Raw genomic sequence first — 25231 nt, 5'->3', positions numbered from 1 at the left:
CGATCAGAAAAATGGTATCTGTGAATGTACATCTTTTCAGCGGTAAAAAGAGTACTCTGGTCGAAGATGTGGTAAAATAAGCACTTATTACTGGAATATTTTTGTACGTACTGTCGACATTGATTTTCTTAATGGAGTGCTCGCCCCTGGAGTGTCTCGGTCTAGAGATCCTCTGAAAGAGAGCCTTGCTTTGTTGCGTAGGACAGAACCGAAGGAGGTCTGTAAAATAAATTTTAAAATAACCCGTGAGCAGTCAACAATCATTTTACATTTATAATGAAAGGGCTTTCTGGTATTTGACTAATAGTACAACATATAAAATAAGATGCATTTTAAGAAAATAAAATGTCACAAGAATTAGAGACGAGGTTATTGTTCATGTTTCCTAAGACGTGTAAGTACTCTCCCGAAGAATGATATTACTATATTATCTTTACAGGGCCAGATGTGTGTGTGGGGGGGGGGGGTCGAGGGTGTCAGGACACCCCAACTCCCATAGTATTCTTGCCCATGTTGGTTAGGTAGTATACACATCATGAGTAAATAGACCTAACAGCGTTTTGCTTTCGTGCCCTTTGGAGTAAAGTCAAGGCACTTTTAAAATTTTTGAAAATAAAACCACACTTGACCTGATCTGGTTATGCTATAGTACCTTTAGTAAATTACACATGGAACTGAACTTCAAGATGATTCTTGAAAACTTAACCTTGGTCTAAAAATGTGATTCCATACTATTTGTTGTTGTTATGGTGGTGCTGCTGGGTTTAATGTCATTTCACAACACAAGGTAGATTATACATGGCGGCCAGTATGATAGGTTGCGGATGAACCCGGCAAACCACGGAAAGAACCACCGACCAACAGAAGGCTACTAGCAGCTTTTTCACATACGAACATTAGGCGAATCTGAGAATAGAGCCCACTCGGACAGAAGAGAGATGTCAGTGATCGGTAAAGGCGAGCGCGTTAGACCACTGTTTGGAATTTACATGTTGTTTTAGCGATTGAGAAGTCATCTTACAATGTGGATGGGCTTTGGTTCTGGGTTTTTGTTCTTTTGTCCTCATATGTAGTTATGTAAGAGTTGAAAAATAATATAAAAACTATGTACGTTTATATTACTTTTTTCAGAGCTGACGGAAAAAACGAGCATCACGTTTAAGATTTTTATCGTTATTTGGCATTTGGATATTCAATACTATATCTAATGGGCTTAAACTTGTGATTTGTTTGCTTGATCAGTATCAGGCTTATGGGTATGAATCTTATTCCATGCAATTTAATTGATTGGTCCTTCCATCAAATAATTTATTTTGTAGAACTCGTGTGTGGAATCTGATTTTACATTACTATAAGTTACAATATTTCTTTTCATAAACTTTCTTTATTTAAAAATATAATTTGATACAATTTTACTTTAAACAAATTAAGTAATGATTATACCATCTTTAAATTTAGTATATTCATTAAAATTGTGTGCAGTGATGTTTTGGATATTTACCTGTATTATATAGGTGTATATCTTATTTTTATATCTTCACATATATAATGAGTCAATATTTTCAGTTATAATAAGTCTGTATCTGTATATAACAATGTCATGTTTTACGTTTAAATTATTATATTTAAAAAAAAACAACTAAACATTAATATTTTTGATACAAACCAAACACAGCACTAAAAGTGCAAAATGGGCTTATTTTTTTATAGCTTTGTTGTTTCCTGTTTTTATAACATGTATAGCCAAAACAAAAACTTTTTATTTTTTCACACGTGAGCATATGATTTCCCACTATGAACTTCGATGCTTGATTTTGTGTTTACCTACAAAAGTTGAACCTGTAACAGCAAAAAAAAAATTACTTTTTCATAACTTAAATAAATAGATAGAAACTCTGTTACATTTCAAACATGAAAATTAATATTTCATAAAGTATTTGACCCATCTCTCCTCGCGTATCTCCTTTCTTCCTTGACAACAACGACAAACATGCTATGTTGCATGTTGCATTGCTGAATCTGTCTTGCATTGTTTTCAGATAGGGTAAAATATAGTATAAGAATTACAAAACTATGGTTTACTCTCGCAGTCAACCCCACGAACATGGTGAAGTTCAGTAAAACAAATAATTCAAATTTAAAGTTTATGAAAATGGATACATTTTGAAGTTTTTTGTTAAATAGGTATATTCAGCCTTTTAGTTCCAAGAATGGCCCACTTTTGTTCAAAACAAATTATGGGAACGAGGCACACATCAACTGATTTTGGGTGTTATGTACTACGGAAGTAATAATTTTATGATATCAGTAATAATTGTCATTTATATTTGAATGATATGGAATCTTTTTGTGAAAATTTCAGGAATATATCGTTTTATATTTGAAATTGTGTTACGGAAGTTTTATCCTTAAATATCACAGCTTAACGCCAAGTAAATGAATATGTTCTGAACGAAATCAAATCAATATACTTTTTTTTAGAAGGCACCATTAGCTGCTTTTGATGGTTTAGAACCTATTGCTTTTATGGCTTAACACCTATTTCTTTTTATTATATAACTTTACCAATAATTATATGATTCTTTATATGACCTCATGACCCCCAAACACTCCAAGATTTATATCAGTTTTTTTGTACATTAAACAATACTATACATTGGAATTTAGAGTTATGTTGTGAATGCACGTGCATTAAAACAACTTTTCCAGTTGGTCTGGAATGGACGTATGTTGTTTCTCTGTCGTCTGTCAATCCAACTCAATTCTGCTTTTCTGTTTCTGATGGTATGGATTTATTGGGTCAATTACTTACGATGTACATGTGATATGATCAAGTTGAATTAACTGCATCTGTGTTTCTGTTCTGTCAATGCTTGTTTGTTGAAAATATGAATTACTTGAATTGGAATTATCAAAAAAGACATTAACGAATATCAGGCATCTCGTTTTGAGTACAGATAGAAATGAAGTCGAAATTACAGCAACATTTCCATGTGTTTATCAAATTTTGAACCCGTGATATGGGTTATGCCATTTAGGATTTGCAGAACTAAGAAAGTGCCTTATGATTAACTTCCAATTACATAAATGTAAGTATATTTATTGACATTCTTATTACCAGCTAAACAAAATATATGTTTCTGCCCAGTAGCGTACTCACAAGGGGGCAGACGGAGCAGTTGCCTCGGAAACCAGATGTTTTGGCTCTGATGCTTTTTTAGTTTATTAACAAAACCTTAAATTTCATTTTTTTTTTTGTTCTTTCGAATTCAGTGGTTTGACTGACTTGTAAAATTGTACCTATTTAATATATGATACCCATAGTCTCAATATGCGTTTCTATGCTATTTTATATATACTTGAGAGCACTAGTCATGTTCTGAACCACTCTGCGAAGCGGTACGAATATTCCTCCAAAATAACTGTTCAAACGATCAGAAATACATAAATATATACAGTAAAAGAAATAGATGTATCTTGGCTGGAATGGTTTTACTTTTGAATAAACCATAAGCCTCATTTTTATTTTAGCTAAGGGTGTCACCTGACATGACGAAAAATAATGAATACAATATTGTGCTTACTGAAATAACAAACGACTAATGCTATAACATGTATATTTGCCTGCAAGGTTCATTTAACGCATGAAGAAGCTGATAAAATGCATGTGTAAATACGTTTTACTGAAGTTAAGTATGTAGAATACAGAAAGTAAAAAGTGTCGTTTAAAAAAATACAATTTATATCAAACAAAAAAAATGTTAATTAAAAAAAGATAAGAAAATAAATAAAAGCGAGAGCGAAACTAAATACTGTTAACATGTAAAGAAATAATTGTTAAAAATGTAAATAAAAGGAACGGCAACAATGTCATAAAATGTCTGCACCTAGTAAAACAGCTTTAAAATGCATTATACAATATGTATGAATTAATATTAGAAGAAATGTAAATCTTGTGATAATGTAGTATAATTTGTCCTTAAGCCATATTAATTTTTTTAGCAATATTACATAATACGGATAATTTTTAAAACTAAATTTGAAACCCAACCTTTCTTTGAATAGGTCAAAAAATATAATTAAAACTCAAAATTGTTTCTAACCAATCAATCATTTTATTAGAATGTTTTATTAAAGAAGCATAGCAGCCCCGCAACTCTCTATTCCTTTCTACTGATAAACAAGCGCTCTGGCACTACCTTTTATCATGGTTTACTTACGTTTGGTTTGCACTGAGTTATCGCTTTACCTTTGATTTGGCAGAATCCACCTTGGATTTATAGATAAATTCACAGAATGCTATTATCACTGAAAGAATTAGGCCAGCAACCAGGATGTAGAAAATTCCGGCAACGTTTCCGAGGGTAAGCTCTGTTTGTCCTCCATCCTAGAATTTGAAAAAGGAACTAAAATCAGCTGAAGCAAAATGCTTTGGAAACAAAACGAACTCAGTAAATGGCCAAATACTCTACAATAGTATGCAACAAGGTTTCATTTGTTACTCTTGCAAAATATTTTATATTATGATTACCCTTTTTATGGAATACAAAGAGGAGAATACAGGTTACTAATCTCGTGCCGTTAAGGATCGAGTTATTAAACCTTTCCATGGTACTGGTTTTGCTCTCGTCATTAAATAAATGTGTTAGAATGTGCACCCACTCATAGAAGCTCGGGATTAGGAAGGAAGGGGGGAATAAAATAATCAACCAGAAAAGCTTAAATTTACGTACCTGTGCTAGAGGTATCTGCTTGACAATAAAATGTTATGAGTTAATTGACATTCATAAAATAATGAATTGATCAACCACACGGTTCATGTTTTCATTTTCTTACTTTCCTTGTGTATTTCTTTCTCACATGTTGATATGTCTTCATGTACTGATGTATGTGTGTAGGGATTTACCATGGATTTTAAGCAGGCATGAAAGAACATATTCACTTATGGAGGGACATATGGCCCTGCTTTATCTTGATCGTTTTTAGTTATTTTTACTACACCAATTTTAAAACAAATCAGGCATCGCGAACTCAAAGACTTACTGAATGTTTAGATTATAACAGGTTTTCGGTCACTGAGTACGAAAATATGTGCTCTATATGTAGAAAGAGGTTAAACAGTCAGTATAGCGTAAGGCCTCTATGTGTCCACAAAAAAATACATTTACTCGAGCCAGTAGAGCTGATGTTAACACAACAATCGTAAACAGAAAAATATAGAAAAAAATCGTTTACATCAATTCGTTGTAATAAAAGGCCAATCAGAGATTCGGTTTATACCTGTGAAGAATCTTCCAGCGGACATTCTGATCTCTTGTCCCACCATTCCTTCTTCATATTCTCCAGTGTCCCAGACTCTCGCAGTTGTAATACTGCCAGAGTCAACTGGTCTCTGTGGATACATTTTAAAATAAATATTAAAACAACATAAAAGGATCAATTAAGATAATTGCGAGACACGAGTTTCTAATTTTCTTAATGAAAAATAATTTTTGTGTGAAATTTGTACAATGGTGCACAAGAATAAAAAGATGGAAATATTGACGTACAACAATGCTATATACTGTTGAATATTTCCAAAAATGTATTTATGCTCATGTGCCTTGTTAATTTCAAAAGTTTGTGTTCAGATAGCTTCGAATATTAACGTTCAAACAGGTATCTAATGTATCCTCAAAGCATGGCAATACACAAAACTGCATAAGTGTTTTGGTCCGAGACAGCGAAAAGAGTTTGACCTCAAATATGGATATGTCAAGGCCATCTGACCGACACGTATCCTTAAATTATGTCGAACCCGTTCTTTTCCTGAAGCCTGTAGTTTTGTATTTATTACATCACAACCTAATTTACGCAGGCGCATTTTTAACTAAACAGTGTGACCGGAATTTAAAACTAATTGAAATTTGAAAGTTAATCCGCTGTATCGAACCAAATCTACGCAGATGTTAGTGAAACCCCTAAGACCAACATTTGTGTGTAAATAAGGTTATGCGACTTGAACGTCAGTATGGAAAACATGACCAACAATGTGAGATTGAATGGGAATTTAATAATTATGTTTATTACTATATAGATTGTATGTGATTATAATGGTATTGGTAAACAATTACCTTGCCTAATCTGCAATTGTTCAGCTCATTTACGAAAATATTGAATGAATATCAGTATCGAACACCAGATCGTCAATGTAAGTCTAAATGTACGCATAACAAATTCTCTGAATTTCACACACTTCATATGAACGTGCAAACTGTACCTCAAATCAGATCCTATTGGTGTTGCTATGCCGTATCCTTTGGAGTCTAGATTTGCCCCTACTTTCATGGTGTCGCAAGGCTTTCTCATGTTTATGTAATCATTGGTTGTTGATTCTATTAAAAAGGCGTAGTTTCCCTCCCTTACTCGCTTGACACCATCCTCATTTCTTGCTACAAATACACTTGGACTGGCAGATTGCATATAGGCCCACATTCGCTCATAAAGTGCTACTTTGGATTGCTAAACAAAAACACAAATGCCTACGAATTATTTGGGGAAACATTCCAGCAGATTCTATGTAACCTAAGAAAATAATATTGATGCACGTGTTTATTTCTGTTGCTAATATGCATGGTGTTTAGTAGTGGTATACTGAACCGCAACTAAAAAGTCGCTATGTAAGGCCAATTAAAGGTTCACATAAAAAATGGAAAAATGAATTTCTCCAATATTTACGATGTCATACTCTTCTAAATAATGTTGACAGAATGTACAAATTAAAATATTAAAGGTATCGATTTTTGAATGAATCTAAAGGGAAGAAATTAAAATATCAAGCACACATCAAAGTAAACTTACAGTGAACAGTTGTTGTTAGCTATATGATTCTTATATGCGATAGCACCACAAATAATTTTACTCAAATCAACTAATATCTCTATATTCACATTTTAATATCTCTAATTTCATATTGCATGGTTTTCCTTACTTTATATGTGATATGAGTACCTTTTTCTAAACTGTAGAACTGTATGTCACGCATGATCCAAACCTTTCAGACAGAATAATATCTCAAATTACCAAATAATTGCACATGAAAATACCAAGATGTATACGTATGTATGTGTGTGTATGTGTGTGTGTGTGTGTGTGTGTGTGTGTATGCATGTATGTATGTGAGTGCGTGCGTACGTGCGTGCGTGCATGCATGCATGTATGTATGTATGTACGTAACACAATCTTGACTATACTGTGTTGCGAAAATGTAGGGTGGTGCGAGACAAATTCTTGCATATGCTCAGAAAGACAAAGTGTTTACCCAAACTTACAAGTGCACCACGTGGCAAAATATAATAGGTAAAGATGTTGCAAAAACTCCCCCAAAATGTGTAGAATCTGAATCAACAAATATACTATATCACTTGAACTCGGTCCAAAAGTCCAGGTTGTTTTAATTTGTCAATTTTTGAGACATGCAATTCGCAGTGAAACTATACTACCTTCCCAAGGTCCAACGGTTATTCGGAAAGTGGGGTACTTTGATGTAAAATAAATGGAAAATTGTGTGTGGATCTGCTCAAAGACGTTTTTCTTAATAAAAAAATAATAAAAAATAAAAAAAATTGTTTTGACAAAAAAACAAACACGCTCTGTCTGTGTTTACCTTGAAGAAATTTTTCGTACTGCCAGAATCGAGAGTGCCGTATTGTATTTCTGTCTGCTTTGCGAGGTCTTCTGCAGACTCGATGGGCGTCAGCATCCTCTCCACTGTCAAGAAGGCTGCTAAATTGGCTGTGTAGGACGAGATGATGATCAACGTGAAAAACCACCAGACGCTGCCCACGATTCTCCCTGACACTGACCTGGTAGGTATTCAAATATCACAGATTTATATGGCATTCTGGTGCATCCATAACTTGGTTGGCAATGCAAGGAAATCTCATATGAAGAATTATATTTGTTTTGTGCCCGGCCCTGCAGAGCAGAAGGCAAATAATGCCACTCTGAGACTATGGCTTCCACTTGTGTGATATCCCTTCGCCATTGACATTTTTTCACACCCATGTGACAAAAAGATCTAGCGAAATTGCTATAATACTGATTTCGTTTCTCTTGGGGCAGTTTTCTCGAGTTAACTTGTCTAAGTCTCCGTGTAATTAGAACGTGCTAACAAGTTTGAGCAATGTGTTATATATGGCAAATCTTATCTTTCTCACATTCGATTACTACGTGTTTCTCCAATATCATTGATACATATATGCACACTACTGGCATATATGCCCCATAACATAAAGTAACTGATTTTTACTTGTTCTTATTGCTCCGTTTACTTTATTTCGTGCATGGCATCATGGTCCATAACAGTATTAGCTCTTAGGTTTCACGTGCACAATCTTGTTCAATTAAAAAGAAGGAACACGTTACTCTAAAGCACCGTTTGACGCAATCGTGACTGGTTATAACTACTATACTACTGATCAATGACGACGGAGACTTTATCCATTAAGATTTTTTATTTGATGAACCAATTCCAATATATTTCCAAATACTCTAAGTTTTAGATGTTTTTATTTGATCTTTATAATTTTCTCACATGCTTGTAGACGTATTAAGAAATTGATATTTTCAGCTCCACATTTGAACCAATCATTTAAAATGTGTATTGATGAAAGTGATGTTGGAGTAATAATTCTAAAAGACAAAAATGGTTGGATTATCCAATGTGTTATTTTACTATAGAACTAAACAGGCAGCAGAGAAATCATTGCGCTATTGAGATGGAGTGCTTGGCTTTCAATTTGGCTTACAACACTTGGAAGAGTATAGTTGAAGCAGAGTTTTGATATTGCAAGAATATAAGCTCGAAATTAGTCGCATCAAGGGAAAAGACAACATGACCGCGCTCGACATTAGATACATCACGGGAGATTAGAACCTGATCTGATATGTATATGTATATATATATATATATATATATATATATATATATATATATATATATATATATATATATATATATATATATATATAAGTTCTATCTAGCTTTACGTTGTATACCTATTTTGTCACTCATAAAGCATCATCTTGTGCAGGTTTATTATGTGTGTTTGATTAATGTGTAAAATAAAGCTTTATTATATAAAATCTTTCTTTTGCTTTGTGAGGAGAAGTTTTATGTATATCCATAGCTTTTTGTAATTTTTATTAATCATTGTAAATTAAAGTGATCATCTATAATCAAGATATTAGGTAAGTAATTTTTCCACACGGATATAAATTATATATGCATGTAGATTGCATAGGATCTGTTTACTAGTTTGGGTTCTGTTTCCATTGGATGACGGGTCTGGTGGGTTCTACGAAAGGGGTTATTATGAATGTCACGTAGTGAGTAGGAGAAAATGTTGTTTTAAAGCCATAAGCCTGTTTATAAGGGGAGTATTTAACTCATTCCTATGTTGGATTCTTACTTCATATGTTAATAGCAGTCTGCAGATATGTTTAAAGTTGTGTTTGGGTATAATGTGAGAGTAGATGTATAAAAGTTATATCTAGCATTATGTTTGGAATATTTATTGGAATTACAAAGTGCTCATATTTAAAAAAAATAGTTGGTGATTGATGTGTATTAAGAGGTTTCCACAATTAAAAAGGGATTTAAATAATTTGGAAATTATTCGTTTGTTCTAGCGAGAAGAGCAGCATCTCTGAATGTCCAAAAAGCAAATTTCATTAGTAGATGTGAGATAAAACAGTCGATAGATTATGAACATCATAACTTTGTACTAATCTGCCTTCTTTTTGTCGTCTACCATATCTTGGCGATGCCAGATATTGTTTTTCAGCCCTTGCAATACCTTTCTTTTGCATGTCAGTATTAATTGTATAGTTTAATCTAAGTTTAAGAGATTTGATAGAACTGCTCTGCATATTTCGCAACCATGTCAACCGGTAATTGAAATATCACCAACAGCATAGTTGAGTTTCACGTATGAATGAAATGTTATCATGTTTGAAACATCGTCATAAATTTTTAATTAGTGTTGTAATCATGCTGTCGTAAACATAATTGTTCTATGAACTTTCCCATACGTGAAGATGAGTTGATAAACTGTACATAAGATGTTTTGTTTAAAACTCGTGACCTAAAATACAAACCACACACGATATTGATGCTTTAATTTAACTTTGAAATACCGTCATCAGCTAACCTTGTATTTTGCAGAAAATTAGTTGATTACCTGTTGATTCATCTGCACCAACACCCTCATGAAAATTAGCAGTGTGTTGATTTAACCTGGCCACAAAAATTCAATTTCTGTTTTCTGTTTTCATTTTGTTTTTCGAAATCAGGTAAATTTTATACGATTAAGAATAGTACCTACAATCGTATAAAATGTTTTCCTTCTTTCCTGACTATCTCTTAGATCATGCGTTTGATATAATATACACTAGGCTGCGTCAGATTCATTTAAATTTGGTTGGAATACACTTATCCTAAGATTGCACACTGGATATATGAAACATGTAAAGAGATTTAACCAGCCCATTAATCCTTTTATCTGTTCAATGCCAATATGGAATACTAAAATAAATTTTCAACCATGTTAAGTGAGTGAATGATTTTAAAAAAATTTCACATGTTGCCAATCCTACGGTTCACCCTAAAACAGCTACTTCATTTACCGATTCACCATGTACTATGGTAAATCAACCTTTGTTGTTGATTCGGTGTAGATGTGATGTGGTAAATCAACCTTTGTTGTTGCTGATTCGGTGAAGATGTGCTATGGTAAATCGAACATCGTATTTGGTTTTTTTTAATTTATTTATTTTGGTGTAGATTAATACTGTATGTATTGCAAGATCTTTCAAATGTATGTAAATTTAGTCGAATACAAATATGTATGTGAATCCATAATCAAATACACAATTTATTAGTTCTATGTACTGAACTGATGTAACCATATTATTATTATTAGGATTAAAACTACTATTTTCTGTGCAATTCATTAATCTTTATATCTTCATCATTTTTCAGCATACTATGATACTTTTCTCTGTTTTAGATCAGAATATTTACACATCAGAATATTTACACATTAAAAAATTTACACATCAGAAAATTTACACATTTATGCTCTTGCATTATATTTTTCTATATTGCTAGATTTGATTATACTTTTATCTTGTTCAAACTTGTAAACGAATAGGGATTATCTCTAGGTTCCTTTCATGTAAAATATTTAGATGACATCACAATAAATCCCTAAAAAAATTCATTAATATTTAGCTTTGTGCAACTCGTTTTGTTGTGCAAAAGATTATTTAATTTATTATTTGGTGCTTGCTCTGCTAGTGCGCGATTATGTGTTACATTTGTATTTTAGTGTTGCTCTATACATTACAGTACACGACTGAGTTGCTACAGTTAAATACTGGGCCATTACCCTAGAATTTTTATTTCAGTGTTGTCGTATCCTTAACGGGCGTGGGTTTGTGCAAAATCTCTACTGCACTAAAATCTACGATATGCACACTACCGAGATCAAATTCCGAAAAAAAAAACTCAATAAATGTCAACTGGACAGTATGTAACATTCATTAGGATAGTTAATTAAATTTAGCAGTTTGAATCCACTTACTAATTCAATAGGGTATTCAAATTTAAATATAACGCTTTAGGACGAAATTTATTTTTGTGGTAGTACAAGATTAATTTGCATCGAATATTGTTTCTTACATAACCCATAGTCTACTAAAGCCGTATTTTGTGTCTCGCTAAATTTTTGACCCAATTCTAATTTGTTCCATTCATCCACAAACTAGCTATTTGAAGAAACACATTCTGTACTTAATATCCCTTAGCTTAAAACACGGCCATCTGTATGAGATGAAAAAACAAAACTCTTGTAATTTACGTCTTTGGTACCCAGCCTTTTTGTGGAAAAGTTTGATGCAAGATTTCACTTTATTTTCGACACTAGCATCATTATGAAGACCCTATAAAAATATATTTGTAATTTGATTTCGATAAATTTACTTTGTGCACAACACATTCAGACAGAGTATACACGATTTAATACATCCCATGTCGTTCACACATACATATTTTGGTACTAGTTTCAATCGTCTAGTATCTAATAACGTTTAACCGTACGGTTTACTATTTAGTTCAGCATTACCCACTCTGTTACATACCTGGGTGAAATATCACATCCCTGTTGCATAAAGGCTCCAAGAGAGTACCAGAGACTATTGGCAATAGTGAAATCATTGGTGATGCTTGCTCCATCTTCCACGTGCCATTCTGTAGGGCTGAAGCGACTGACAAGGAAAAGCACCACGCTGACTCCGATGTAGGCGAAAAGAATACACATCCATATCTCATAGGAAAGAGGATCCATGAAAGAGAATACACTAGTCTCCTTCACCGCCGTCTTCTTGATCATTATACTGATTCCGAGGCTCATGTATGGTTTGGTGAAATCCACTACCCTCTCCCTCTGAGAGGATATACTGATTGGGGCTATGGCCATATCCACTTCCTTAAAGCATGACAAGTAAAGATTATTAAAAATTCTCATGTTATATCGCTCAACATTTGTCTTAGAATCCACAAAATATGGTGTACAATTTTAGGACTTTGAAAATACGCACATATGACAGTGAATTAGTCATATTTACGATATGAACAATTTGTGTGAAAAAGTAAATAAAGGTATAATACATATATGAATTTCACATCTAACTGAATGTGTTTCTATGCTTTTATAATGAAATGACGCAGGAGACCAATTCTAATTTAAAAAAACCCACAAAATATACAAGCTCTAGAAGTAAAAAAAATCGATTTGTGTCAATGTGCGCATTTGCATGTTTATGCAAGATTATTAACTATTTTAACTCTGTAGGATAAAAACTTTGCATACTTTTAATGTACCTTTTGTGATAATGTGATACAGAATCTGTCAAATTCGAGAAGATTACAAAATTAAAAAATTAGTATTAAAGAGTCAATGACTAGCATGTGTTTTCAAACATATGATTTAATTGCAATGGGTTTATTGACACTTACTTTCGATCGTTATTTGCATATAATGGCAGTTATATTTTGCTTAATGTGTTTTGAAAGGGCAATTTCAAAGGAAATGCCCTTTCAATATACGTTTGCTGTCATTTTGGAATGGTTAATCTGCAATAAATAAAAGTGAAATCGAAAACGGTGTGGCGCTAGCTATATTAATTATAATAGTCTTATGAATTAGCATCTATGAAAAAGATAGCTGCATCCTATTTCTTTTATCCAAGTTATATTTTGACATCTGTGACAATAATTTGTTTATATTCTAATATCTTCACATCCCTGTCTGTTTATGATTCGGATATCTCCAGTCCTTATAAAATAACTGGTGAGTTATCAGCTAACAAAAAGTATGCACTGATTACTTTAGGTCATGTTAAGAAAGGATAATAATTTATTTCGTACGTACACCAGGAAATTATATTCCGTTTGAATGTCTGCTAAATTAGTGAAAGTATTAATTTAATAAAAGTTCTCATTCGAAAGAATATTCTCTTTTAAAGGAAGATAAATAGATTGAGTTTTAAAATGATATTCGTCGCGGAAAAATCTATTGAGATGAATTCAGAAAGGCTCTCTTGCTTGTTTTTACTGTAAACTTACGTAATTTCTTGGACAGAAATGGTACCGCATATTAAGATAAGATTACATTTCTTGATGTCAGAGCTTTCCAATAAAATAAACCAAATTTCCGTTTTGAAACTGAGACGTGTGGCCGTCATGTTAAAGGATTTTACTGATCGGGAGTCCAAAGAGGCGTTAAGCAATTTTGACGTTCGTGCGAGAAGTGTCAGAGTAACATTGTTTGAATACATGCTTCGAAAATCTCCAGCCTATCTATATATGCATTTTTATTGTCTTTTTCTGGGTTTTGGGGATTGTGCCATGCTTTTGTGATGCGATGGTTAGTTTGATTAAAGAATCATCTTCTCCCGTAGAACAATTATACTCGAAAGGTTATGCTTCTTGGATTTTTAGGTAACATCAGTAGAACTTTTATTGCTTGACTTTAAGAATCGATTTTTAAATTTTCATAAAGTCACACAGAAAATGTTTGCCAGTTACACATCTAACGGAATATGATAGAACATATTTTTGCACTATTTCTGACCATTTAATTCGTGTTTCCGAATCATATTTTAATGCCTGAAATAAGCGGAGAACATCTTTAATTACTACATTCGTCTGAACATTTCTACATTTTCTGAAACTTTGACAGGCTGGATTACAATCAGTTTACACTAATATAGTTCGTCTACATCAGCCAATCACACGCAATTTGCACCAAGTCACTTACATTTCTCGTCAGCTCACCAACCATTCCATTCCAGGTGGCATTAGGTAATATTTCTCCATACTTGCCATCTTTGACAAGGCAAATCTCATAAGTAAAATTTACAATTCTCGCCACCTCTCGTGCGAAATCGACGCAAAATCCAATGAAGTTATCTTTTCCACACCTTGGTTGCCTTTCCTCCGTCTCTGCATCTTTATACATTACATATGGTCGTTCCTGAATGGAAAGTAAATATGATCATGAAAAAGAATGACAGAAAGTGATTTGTTTAACATGAAAAGGTAGTTCGAAGTGATTTGATATGGCACGTTAACTTTACTTTAATATCGTTATATGTTGTCGTTTCTTCTCACCTGTTCACCATACACTCTGTCCGAAGAAAAGCAAGTATCATAACCGATGTTGACGATAACGGCGATTGCTCTGACCTAAACGCCTACAAAAAATTCGTTTCTTACTTGATAGTGCTATTTTATGGGCATCTTGCGAGAAAAGTTACGTTTCCAATTCCAGTAATTATTTTGGAAAATCAGTGACCATCATTTTCATAAGTAAGATGTGCATACATACATATCAGGTATAAGATGATTTCGTGGCATGAAATATCAAGTTTTTTCCTGCACTTTTCTCATATTTGACAGATAAATAAATGCAGATCGGACACGGGTTGCTAAGTACTTCAGCATGATGTAATTTCAGAGCATATCAGTTTTGTAACATTTCAAGGGTTTGAAACTCAGCAGAAGGGAATACATATTTTGATAGGCAAATAAGCAAATCAAGAAATGTTTCATCAGATTTGAATTAGTGGATATGTCAGATAAACCCAGAAGTGAAGTACGTAAGATCTGCATTAATTAAGCAATGATGTAATTGTATACATTCATTGCTGAACACAGAAACTTGTACACAAACAAAATAGTTAAAATATATTCAAAATGTTTTAGTTATGTACATCAAAACGATTATTTTGATCATGGATATGCTAATATCAAACAAAGTGCAAGAATAATAGCAAACACCTTTAAAACCTTAAAATAATAACAGTAAAGAAACTAAAAAGATTTTAAATAGAATCGTAAGTAAAAGGCTTAGTAATATCTTATAGATATTACCCTAGCAATAATAAAAAATTCTATAAATTTGTATATGACATTTAATCATCCCTGAATAAAACCATCAGCAGAAAAATGTGCCAGTGTCTAAATAAGATCCATTATACATGATTTTAAAGCTGATAAAGCAGATGCTCAGAAAGGACCACAGGTTGAAAACATAATTTCTAGTAAGAAAACACAAATATTAACATACTAGGTTAAATGCATATTGTAGGACGGGGATTAGAAAAAATAAAAACATTTTTTATAAAATATTAAATGAGCCTGTTCAAAAGAAAGTTTGATCATAAAATTACAGAAAAGTTAAAACAAATTGCGATCCCGTCGAGCGTTTCGAACGCGCCACATTTTTGTTCGGAAGCCTGATTGTCTGGCATAGGACATGAGTGATAAAAGAAAAACTGAACATAAAAATACCCCAAACGAGCAAATACTGTTAAGCTTCAGCCGGAGTTTCGATCTCGCGACCTCTTGTTTAGCAAACGTGACACATGGAAAGAAAGACCAATGTTAATACCTATAACATAATATCGCACGAATGCAATTCAATGTTCTGTGGACATTTTACATGCCAAAACTTGAACAGAAAATAAGCGAAAATACAAAATGGATGTTTGACAAGACAGAATTTCTAAGTCTGCACATACGCAGCTAATAGTCGCCAATGCTTCAGAGTTTCATAGATGTGGAAAAAAACAAAAGACCTTGTTTCAATTTGGCAGCTAAAAGCGGCATATACATTCCTATTACATATACTTCAAGAATTATCTCAAGGTATGGTCCATATCACGTTTTGATTTTGATAGATATAGTAATTGATTTAATACAAAGCCGGTAAAAATAGTTGAACCATGCTATTTCAAAAAAGTTAGAATATTTTAAATGCAGGAGGAAAGACAGAATGACATAATAATATTTAAATAGACTGGTCCTGATCAATTCAAAAATGTGATGTAGCGTTATGATTCTAGGTTTTCAGCTATATAACAGAAAGAAGCGAAACCAGAATGTTTAGCAAAATCAACAAATAATTAACTTCTCCAAAATCACAACGTGAAAATCTAAGAGACGCTAACAATATTATGACTTAAATCCCAAATAATCCTACATGTCCTCTGACAAACTTATAGAATGTTCCAAATGAATCCCAATAGTCTTGAATGCCTTGATTTACCACAGTGATATAATCCAGAATGTCTTTGAATAAGATCTCAATAACTGCAAACTTGAGTTCCAGTCTAAAAGGTCAATGGGTACATTGTAATGTGAATGAATACTTTAAAAAGATGATTCTTCTACAATTATATATGACGTACACAAATACAAACTCTGATCATAAGACTGATATGAAACTGGAATGAATAATTGTTTACCAATTCTCCTACAAATGCAAACACCCACTTGGGAAAACCCTCTAACTCTTAAACACGGTCAAATGAAACTCTAAGAATATTTTTCATAGGTGAAAATATAAGAACAAAAGAATAGAAAAATTATTTTGCCACTAAATTTCTATATTTAATACTTAAGTATTTAATAACACAGATCATGTAAATCAAACAAACAAAACAAATTTTTAAAAAAGCAAATAAAAGAAAACAATGCTTTCGGTAAGGCTCTAATCTTTTGGAATGGCAGTATCAAGATGATTTTAACATCTAGCATATTATCTGGCCAGACTGGACATCAATTGTTTCGTAACGTATTTTGTTGAACAAAATAAAGCGATAAATTATAATGAGGAGATACATCATAAATATCCGCTTGTATTATTATACTTCCATGCATTTGTTATTTACATTCCTGATTAAAGGTATGCAATGGCTAGGAGAAAGATGTATATACAGTTATCGCAATAATCCATCTTTTCTAGGTAAGTTGTAATTTATTTAATCTGAATTTTTGTACTTTTTCTTTGATTGGGTCATGTACAAATCTTGTGTTATTGTTGTATATTGTTTGACCAGCCTGTGGAATATCACGACAATGATACTGCATATTTTATAAGATCATTTCACTAGCTATTTAAACTTAATGCACCATAATCTAACCATATTGTTATTTTACTTTTGAAGCTTCATTATAATTCTGATAGTTTATTACATTATTGGTATCTTACCACAAAGTATGTGTTTCTCAAATAATTTTTTAATGGTGTCTTGAAAATTGTAACCACTCTCATTAATATATGGTTCTTTGTGAACCTAAAATGTAAATCACGTATTTTCTGATACGTCATTTTAACATGCAATGCCTTCCTATTTGTTTTGTTTATTATCTTCTTGAAGTAAAACATGTATAACATGCTGGCTCATATTTATTTATAATAAAATATCACTTAACGTTACTTTAGTCCAACAGTCCAGTTGAAAATATCCTCCCCAGTAATTGATATGCTTTGCTTTAAACTATCTCTGTACTCTTTCACACCGATATTCATCATGGTCAAATCTTTCTATCCCATCCTCAACCATATCATAATGAATCAAGCAGTATCTCATTTTTGGTGGTGGTGTTAGTGAGCTGGTTTTCTTTGTTCTTTTCTTTTCCTTCGTTTTCCCGTGCTATAACACCAGTGTTGATTTGGTGGCATGTTAAATTGTTATAAGTCAAATTAAATTGTTTCATATCTATATTTTAGTTACTTGGATTTAATTTGCCTTCACCACTTACACGTAGGTTGCAATCAGGCAGTAGTTTCACGATCTGGAAGTAAATGCGACATCCATAAACAGTATAACTAACTCTGGAACTATTCTGACAATCAAATGCAATAACGGAATTCCACAAACAGATGTTGCCATCGACACTACCGAGTTTTGCCACAATCTCGAGTCATATTTTGCTCTCTGCGTGTTTTCATATTAACATTATCAAGTTTTAAATGTTTGCATGTTGATAATTCAGTTTCAGTATTGTACATTTTTATTTTATTGGAGTCGTGGTAAAGATTTTTTAATTATTGTCTTTGCCACTTATTTATACCTGAATAAAAATGTAGAAAAAAACCCCTCCATATTATGCTTAGCTTTCTTGATATGTTATCAAGAAGCCAACATGACAGTCTGAAATAGGTACGTTTATTTTCAACTATTTAAAACGTCTTTTCAACCCTTTGATACATGAGTGATCTCATATTTATGTCAAAGTTTGACATTCATATAGCTGATTCTAAAGCAGCTACTTCATGTAATAAGTCACCAAGTGTTATTTTAAATAAAAATTGTCCCCCTAAAATTATATATGCTTTTGTCGACTAATTTCTGAATGTTATTATTTCACAAAACTTGCTTTGGCCACTAATGTAATCCGTCGACTCTTGTAAACACATCAGCATTATCTCTAGATAATAAGCTTGTATACTTCATACTCATGACGTAGATTATTACATTTTTGAAGACTGTTGAATTCGGTACAATGATTACTTATGATGTATAAAATAAAATGCAACTTTTACTGTGTTCGCCATCGCTGTCTGACTGGTCTAGTGATTTTCTTGAATGTGTAAAAGTAGTTTCACCAACTCTTGTGTTAGTTATTTTCATTTGTTTCCTAATAGTCTTTTGTGCCTATGCGAATTTGAAAGGTATACTACGCTAATAATGTATAATTTTCATTTCTTTTGATATTCCCAAAACATCACTGTATTAGAACATTTAATATGTATACATGACATACACAGAGCATGATGGTTTACTTACGTCTGTCATTATTTCCTAATTTTTACACACATGTGTTGATAAGAAATTATTTTACCAATATTGTTGTGACCATTCGTGTTCTGTTACTAAGGGTACTTCCTGGATCGAAAATCGGTTTTCTCTTAGCCTCGTGACGTTCTAGTTCCTTCCCCGGTGTCCATCTTCCAACCTGTAATAGTAAAACCTTTTCTTTTAGCCAAAAATGCTTGACATGAGCAACTTACCAGTTAATTTTAAATGCAGATCAAAGTTCACGCTTACAAAATAACGTGAAAGAAATAATTGATAACAATGCAGTTCCATTTCGTACTCAACATGGTAGTAGACTTAAGACAATAAAGCTAATAATTACATGATTCCATATATTTATTAGAACATAGTATGAAGAAATAAATGCTGGAGCTGTACAGTGGGTCAACTGACCTGAGGGGGGGGGGGGCAGACATAAGTAAAAAACAAAATTACGCAAAAACGAATAAATGGAAACGTTGGAATAACAAAGACAACAATATGTGAAATTTGTATGCACTCTAACATGTCAATATTTTTTGTTTCGAAAAGAATTAACAACTAATCATAGGTAAATTAGGTAGTCAATCGACCTTACATGGGGCAAAATTACAAAACATACATGGAATAGTTAGAATAAAAAATAAACAGTAACATAAACAATATGTGACACAGCATGATGTTTTTGTGTGCAATTAATTTGATTTTAGCACAAAAATGTGACTAGGAAAATGTCTAAATTTTGAGTCAAATTGAGATCTGGCTATTCATTGTATTGGGAAAAAAATTAGGTTACATTACTGGATATACTGAAATTTTATTTTTGATTAAACGCTATTGATGTAATTGAATTAGTTACACAATTTACGACGAGCTGTACTGAGCATGGTTTGATATCGAAATATTTTTCAGCAGCGTACATCGATGAACAATCTTTCTTCTCCGGTGTCTGAATTTATTGAAGTAACTTTCCTCGCTTTTGTGTGCGTTTGCCTGACTTTTCTTGTATTGCCTTTCGGCTTTGTGTGATGTAATGTAAATTTTCCAAATGGTGATATGTTCTATTTGAATTTACGTGGTCAACAACTAACATTTCATTGATAACGCCGTTGAAACTCTCATAAACAAATATCTTTATTCCCGACAGTTAATCACATGCAACCCAAGTTTTCGACAGCGCCGATATGTAGCTTTTTGCAGTGTCGTATAATACTGGCTCTGTTCGCTTCATAATTTACTAGATTAATCGAGTCCATTATATTATTATATTTTCTCTAATACGACATTATATATATATATATATATATATATATATATATATATATATATATATATATATATATATATATATATATATATATATATACATAGTCTCGTGTGTCTTTTATTTTATCTTCAGCGTTCATTATCTCAAAATATCTTTTCAACGCGTGATATTTTCGTCCCCAAAAAGATAAACGATTACGTTTTTCCATTCACCTCTACCCCACATAGCAGACATGGTTTCGGGCCGGTACTGCCAAGTCTGATATTTGTCATGTGGACATTATAATAATCTCGGCGACAGGGTTTTCCTCAAGGAATAGCTTATCTGATTTTTAGCCCTTTGGAGGTATATTTTGCCGTCGGCATGATTATAGTATACTTTTGTTTCTAATTAAAAGAAAGTTATATTATATTAGAGAAAGTATATCATATACTACCAATGACTAATTCTACTGTTGCACAACAACTGCAAGATCAATATTTTTTTCTAACTGGGATACAACCAGCTTTCCCAAGGTCGAAAATTGTATAAGTAAAATTACGGAATGAAAAACAATGGTGATTAACTGCGAATGACATTGATAGATTGGCGGCGATCAAACCAGAGGAGCAGATAGATAAGTTTTTTGAATGAGAATGAAAAATATTATCAGAGATTGAACCACAACACACTAATAAATTTGATCCGGATATAATAACCAGAGATAAGAAACAAATACTATTTGAACTAAAGTTGCTTGATTTTATCAAACAAGCAAAGAACGAATGTATCAATGATGGTGGGTCTCATGGTTTTCAACATTTAAGACAGATGGTGAAGGAATGATTATAGATTCGACAATGAAAACAAATTTTGCTCATAAAATGGTACAAATTAAACAAAACAACAAGAATCATTTTTCAGGATAAAATTAATAACTGAAAAACAAGCACCAGATAGATTACATTGGATTGTACGTGATAAACTGGATTCGGTAAAACAATCACGATAACTTCAATAATTATACACCTATTACAAGAACGCTTATCCTGCTACAGTTATTTGCTCAATTTATCACAACCAAACATAGCTGCTTTTGCTCCGATGAAAATAGGCTCACTAGGTTGGGTGGCTCAACGTGTCAGAGAACATTTTGCAGAATCGGCACGAGGAAACGGATTTACAGAATGAAGAATAGAAAAATAAATAACTTGGAAACGGAGCTAAAATAAATGACGTTTACACACTTAATAACCACACTGAACGTTCAAAAACTTGGAAAAAACAATAAGCAATGATAGTTTATTTGACTCTAGCAATTATCGTAGCAAAGGTACTCCAATAACCATTATAGACCAGAACTATCAGGCGTTGACAGAGTCTGTGATAAAATTTCCACAAGAAAGAACAATAAGACTTTACAATGGAGTTATTTTTGAAGACATTCGCAACATAAGTAAAAACGACACTGCATTAGTCTGATTATTTTACAGTTGCGGCATCGAAGACGATGAATCATTTTATTAGTTTCTTTTGCCCTCGGCAGTTATTCATCGGAAGGAATCGTTCCAACGTGCTATGAAATAGATTGCGGTAAAATGTAACGGCGACTAAGATGATTTATTTACTCGTTAACAATTTCATCTGCTGCATCACACATTGCACAACAAAACATTCATGGTGTATAGCTCCTAGAGAAGTTCTCAATGACGTATCACAATCTTGTGTTGAGTTTGTTCAAGGCGGTCGTTGAAAATCAAAATATAATTCCCTGACATGATTACAGTTGATAACCTAGCCGCTTATCCTGCGTCTTTTCTTGGGCTTGGCCAGTGTCAGCGTTATTTCGAGCGATCCGGGCACCTAACACACTAAATGACTAGAGTTGCAATAAACGGGCCACTACCAAATATCGATCTTACTGGATTTGCCGAGATTGAATCATTCAAGTTTTCAGCGAATATTCATCAAGTTATACCAATCTGCCTTGGTAGACACTTTAATAAACCGGATACCACTGTTGATCGCAACGATTGTTGCGCAATAAATATGCGTGGTTGGGCCCCAATAGTGTTATTACTTTACATGTTCGATGCTAAGATCATTACATCGTTGACTGTAACCTCTGCGATAATTTTGTATAAACAACAAAAGCAAGTTTGGTTACCACAAGATGACAAAGATATTTATAGAATAAATATTGGCAAATTCACATCAGCAACATCGCGAAAAGTTTGTCATCTAGGACACAGGCAACAACACGAGATGGAATAATTAATGGCATGATCATTAGGTACTGAGAGGGCAATTCAAATTAAATTTTACTCATATGATATCATCAGTGCTCACCCACTCATCCATAAACCTATGATCGATGATTAACAGGTTTCCCAATGATGCTTATAGTCGCCATGGATTCCTCTTATATTAGTCGGACGAAAACAACAACGGTGTCAACTGGGTTTGATGGCGAATAAAACACGAATAAATACGTAAATAGTCATAGCTGACTGACATTAAAGCACCATATTTGTATAACGACAATTTATCATGGATTCCATCATCACCGTCAAAAATAGGATCCAATCACGCGACATAACACGGTCTATCTGAATGGGCCAGTTTGTTCTGGTAAAACAACACGTGCGATATAATTATTTAAAAACTCTGACATAATTGTCTTGACGCATCTCACCGGCCTGCCAAAGAGATGAGACAACGTGGTTTCAACGCGTGCATTTATCATAGTTTCTTTATATGGCGAGGTGATACATGGGCGCCCAAAACAAGTGGGTGAGAAATATACCCTGAGAGTAATTATCTAGGATATGATTTGTACAGTATCCAAAGAAATATTACAGACATTTCTTGATCGATTATCAATTACCGAACACTTCTTGCATCGACAGTTTTCATGATAACTTCATCCGGGACCTCGTTGTTTAACGCGGCCACCACATAAAGTCTTCTTGCAACCCTTTCGCAAGGTCTATCCTGAAAGAGCAGTAATTATTGGGGATATTTATGTCCAAAGAGTCGCTGTGCAAGTGTTTGATTAAATCGTTCAATGATTTCCTGATCGCGATGTATCGAGGTGTGTTCATGTCTGATCTTAACCTGATGCTGGTGCATCAGCATAGTTATTGCACCGAACAATTCTTCGCCAGGATCAACTTGTACCAATTGTGGCCATCGCAGTCCGACATGCGGCCGGTGTTTACATTGATAAATTTGTTGATATGCTGTTGAGTCTTCAGTTGCTGTTTTACACGATAACGGTTCAGCCTCTTTGTATCTACTTGCAACATCTACGATAGTCAACGCGTATTTGTACGTCCGTTTTTTATGTACGTCATGTGGTAATTAAAAGATATCCGCCTGACAATCTTCGTTGGGTGTGCTGACATAAAAATGTTCACGTTGAATCATATTGGGACGTGGAAGATAAATTTGCCATATGGCCTGTCATGACAACCAATCTGGGGCTACAGCTCGTGTGACACCTGCTGCATGGGCGAGTTCTTTTAATTGCTGCTGTGCCTCTGCAATATCCTCTTGGATTATATTAAAACGAATCCATTAGGTAATTGTTGGCGTTTAATTAGCCTTTCCCATGACTATTTTACCTTTCATCGCCGATTTTATTAACCAATTAGCGATTAATTCTCGTATGTTTTTATTCTTTCTTGAATTCAGAGTGCGAATTAACTTGACATTCGCGATACGTGGTTGTTGTAGGCTTGTATCTTTATAGGTGAAATCATGAACATGGCACGCTTGATCAATCGCATTTACCGGAAATTCGCCTGGTTTTAGTAGATTTTGTTCGTCAAGGCTAATATCAAGGTGAGTTCCAGGACAACAATAATTATATCTTTGAAGATGGTACTTCACCAGGATAATTAGCCTATGGTGCTTCAGGTATTTTCCCGAGTGCCTTAGGAATATTGCCATCTTGTTTTGCAACAGGAATACTCATAAATGTATATTTTTGTGTGCCGCAGTTTAAACATTTGCCTGTAAGTGTAGGCATGTTATTTTTCAAAGTGGTTGCTCTCAGAAATTTAGTATCAGTGACCTTTGTCCATCAAACATCATACAAACTCATGATTATAAATAATATTATATCTTTACAATATCAATCTGATTGATTTTTCAGTAACACGTGAGCAAGTACCGGTCAAGCTTTATTCAACTGATAATGAGGTGGCTCAAATGGGACAAATTATATTTAGTAGCGCCAGCCATGGATGACCAACAATGCTATAATGTTTTTAAGGAATTTAATGAATCTGACGAGGCTGTAGACAATGTTATTGAATTTATCACTGACATCGATGAAGCGCCGTTCGTCGAGGATCTTTACGACGATACAAACAATTTAGTGGTCTACGATGATGTCATGCTTGACAAGCAAATTCAGCAAGAATATTTGCGCGACGCAGACATCAAAACACAGGTCTCATTTTTTACGTCTTTCAGCGGTATACTCAGATTCCCAAAGTGATCAGAGATGACTTTAATTTTTTGATTATTTTTAACGGTGTTGACACATATACGCTGCAAACCTTTCATCGGACATGGTGTACCGGCGTCATGGACGTAGGTTAGTTTAAAAAAAAACTTCTTTGCACATGCTCAGTAAAACCCGCATAAAGATAGGTTTACACGATTCATAAACACCTAATCAAATTGGTCTAGATAAAATCTTTTATTAAATAAATACATTTGTTGTTATAATGGACAAGGAAAATATTAACGAGATTATCTCTACTATCGAACAATTGCAGCAAG

The 25231-nt window shown here is 33.4% G+C and overlaps 1 protein-coding gene across 1 annotated transcript in view; it reads right to left on the bottom strand.

The window, feature by feature from the left end:
• The window catches only part of LOC149797401 (glutamate receptor-like), a 142985-nt gene that overhangs the window by 6799 nt on the left and 110955 nt on the right, over window positions 1-25231 (bottom strand). The window contains exons 9-16 of the mRNA XM_089962179.1: window positions 19238-19351; window positions 14364-14579; window positions 12184-12530; window positions 7646-7844; window positions 6260-6501; window positions 5281-5392; window positions 4250-4387; window positions 112-219 (exon numbers count right to left, since the gene is read on the bottom strand). Of these exons, the coding sequence (XP_089818305.1) occupies window positions 112-219; window positions 4250-4387; window positions 5281-5392; window positions 6260-6501; window positions 7646-7844; window positions 12184-12530; window positions 14364-14579; window positions 19238-19351 (1476 nt within the window). The remainder of the gene's footprint in view (window positions 1-111; window positions 220-4249; window positions 4388-5280; window positions 5393-6259; window positions 6502-7645; window positions 7845-12183; window positions 12531-14363; window positions 14580-19237; window positions 19352-25231) is intronic.

The sequence above is a fragment of the Sinohyriopsis cumingii genome, chromosome 6, assembly GCF_028554795.1.
Source record: "Sinohyriopsis cumingii isolate HCF-2022 chromosome 6, ASM2855479v2, whole genome shotgun sequence".
NCBI lineage: Eukaryota > Metazoa > Mollusca > Bivalvia > Unionida > Unionidae > Sinohyriopsis > Sinohyriopsis cumingii.
The sequence above is the reverse complement of the archived record's forward strand: the minus strand, read 5'-3'. Positions and strand labels throughout refer to the sequence as shown.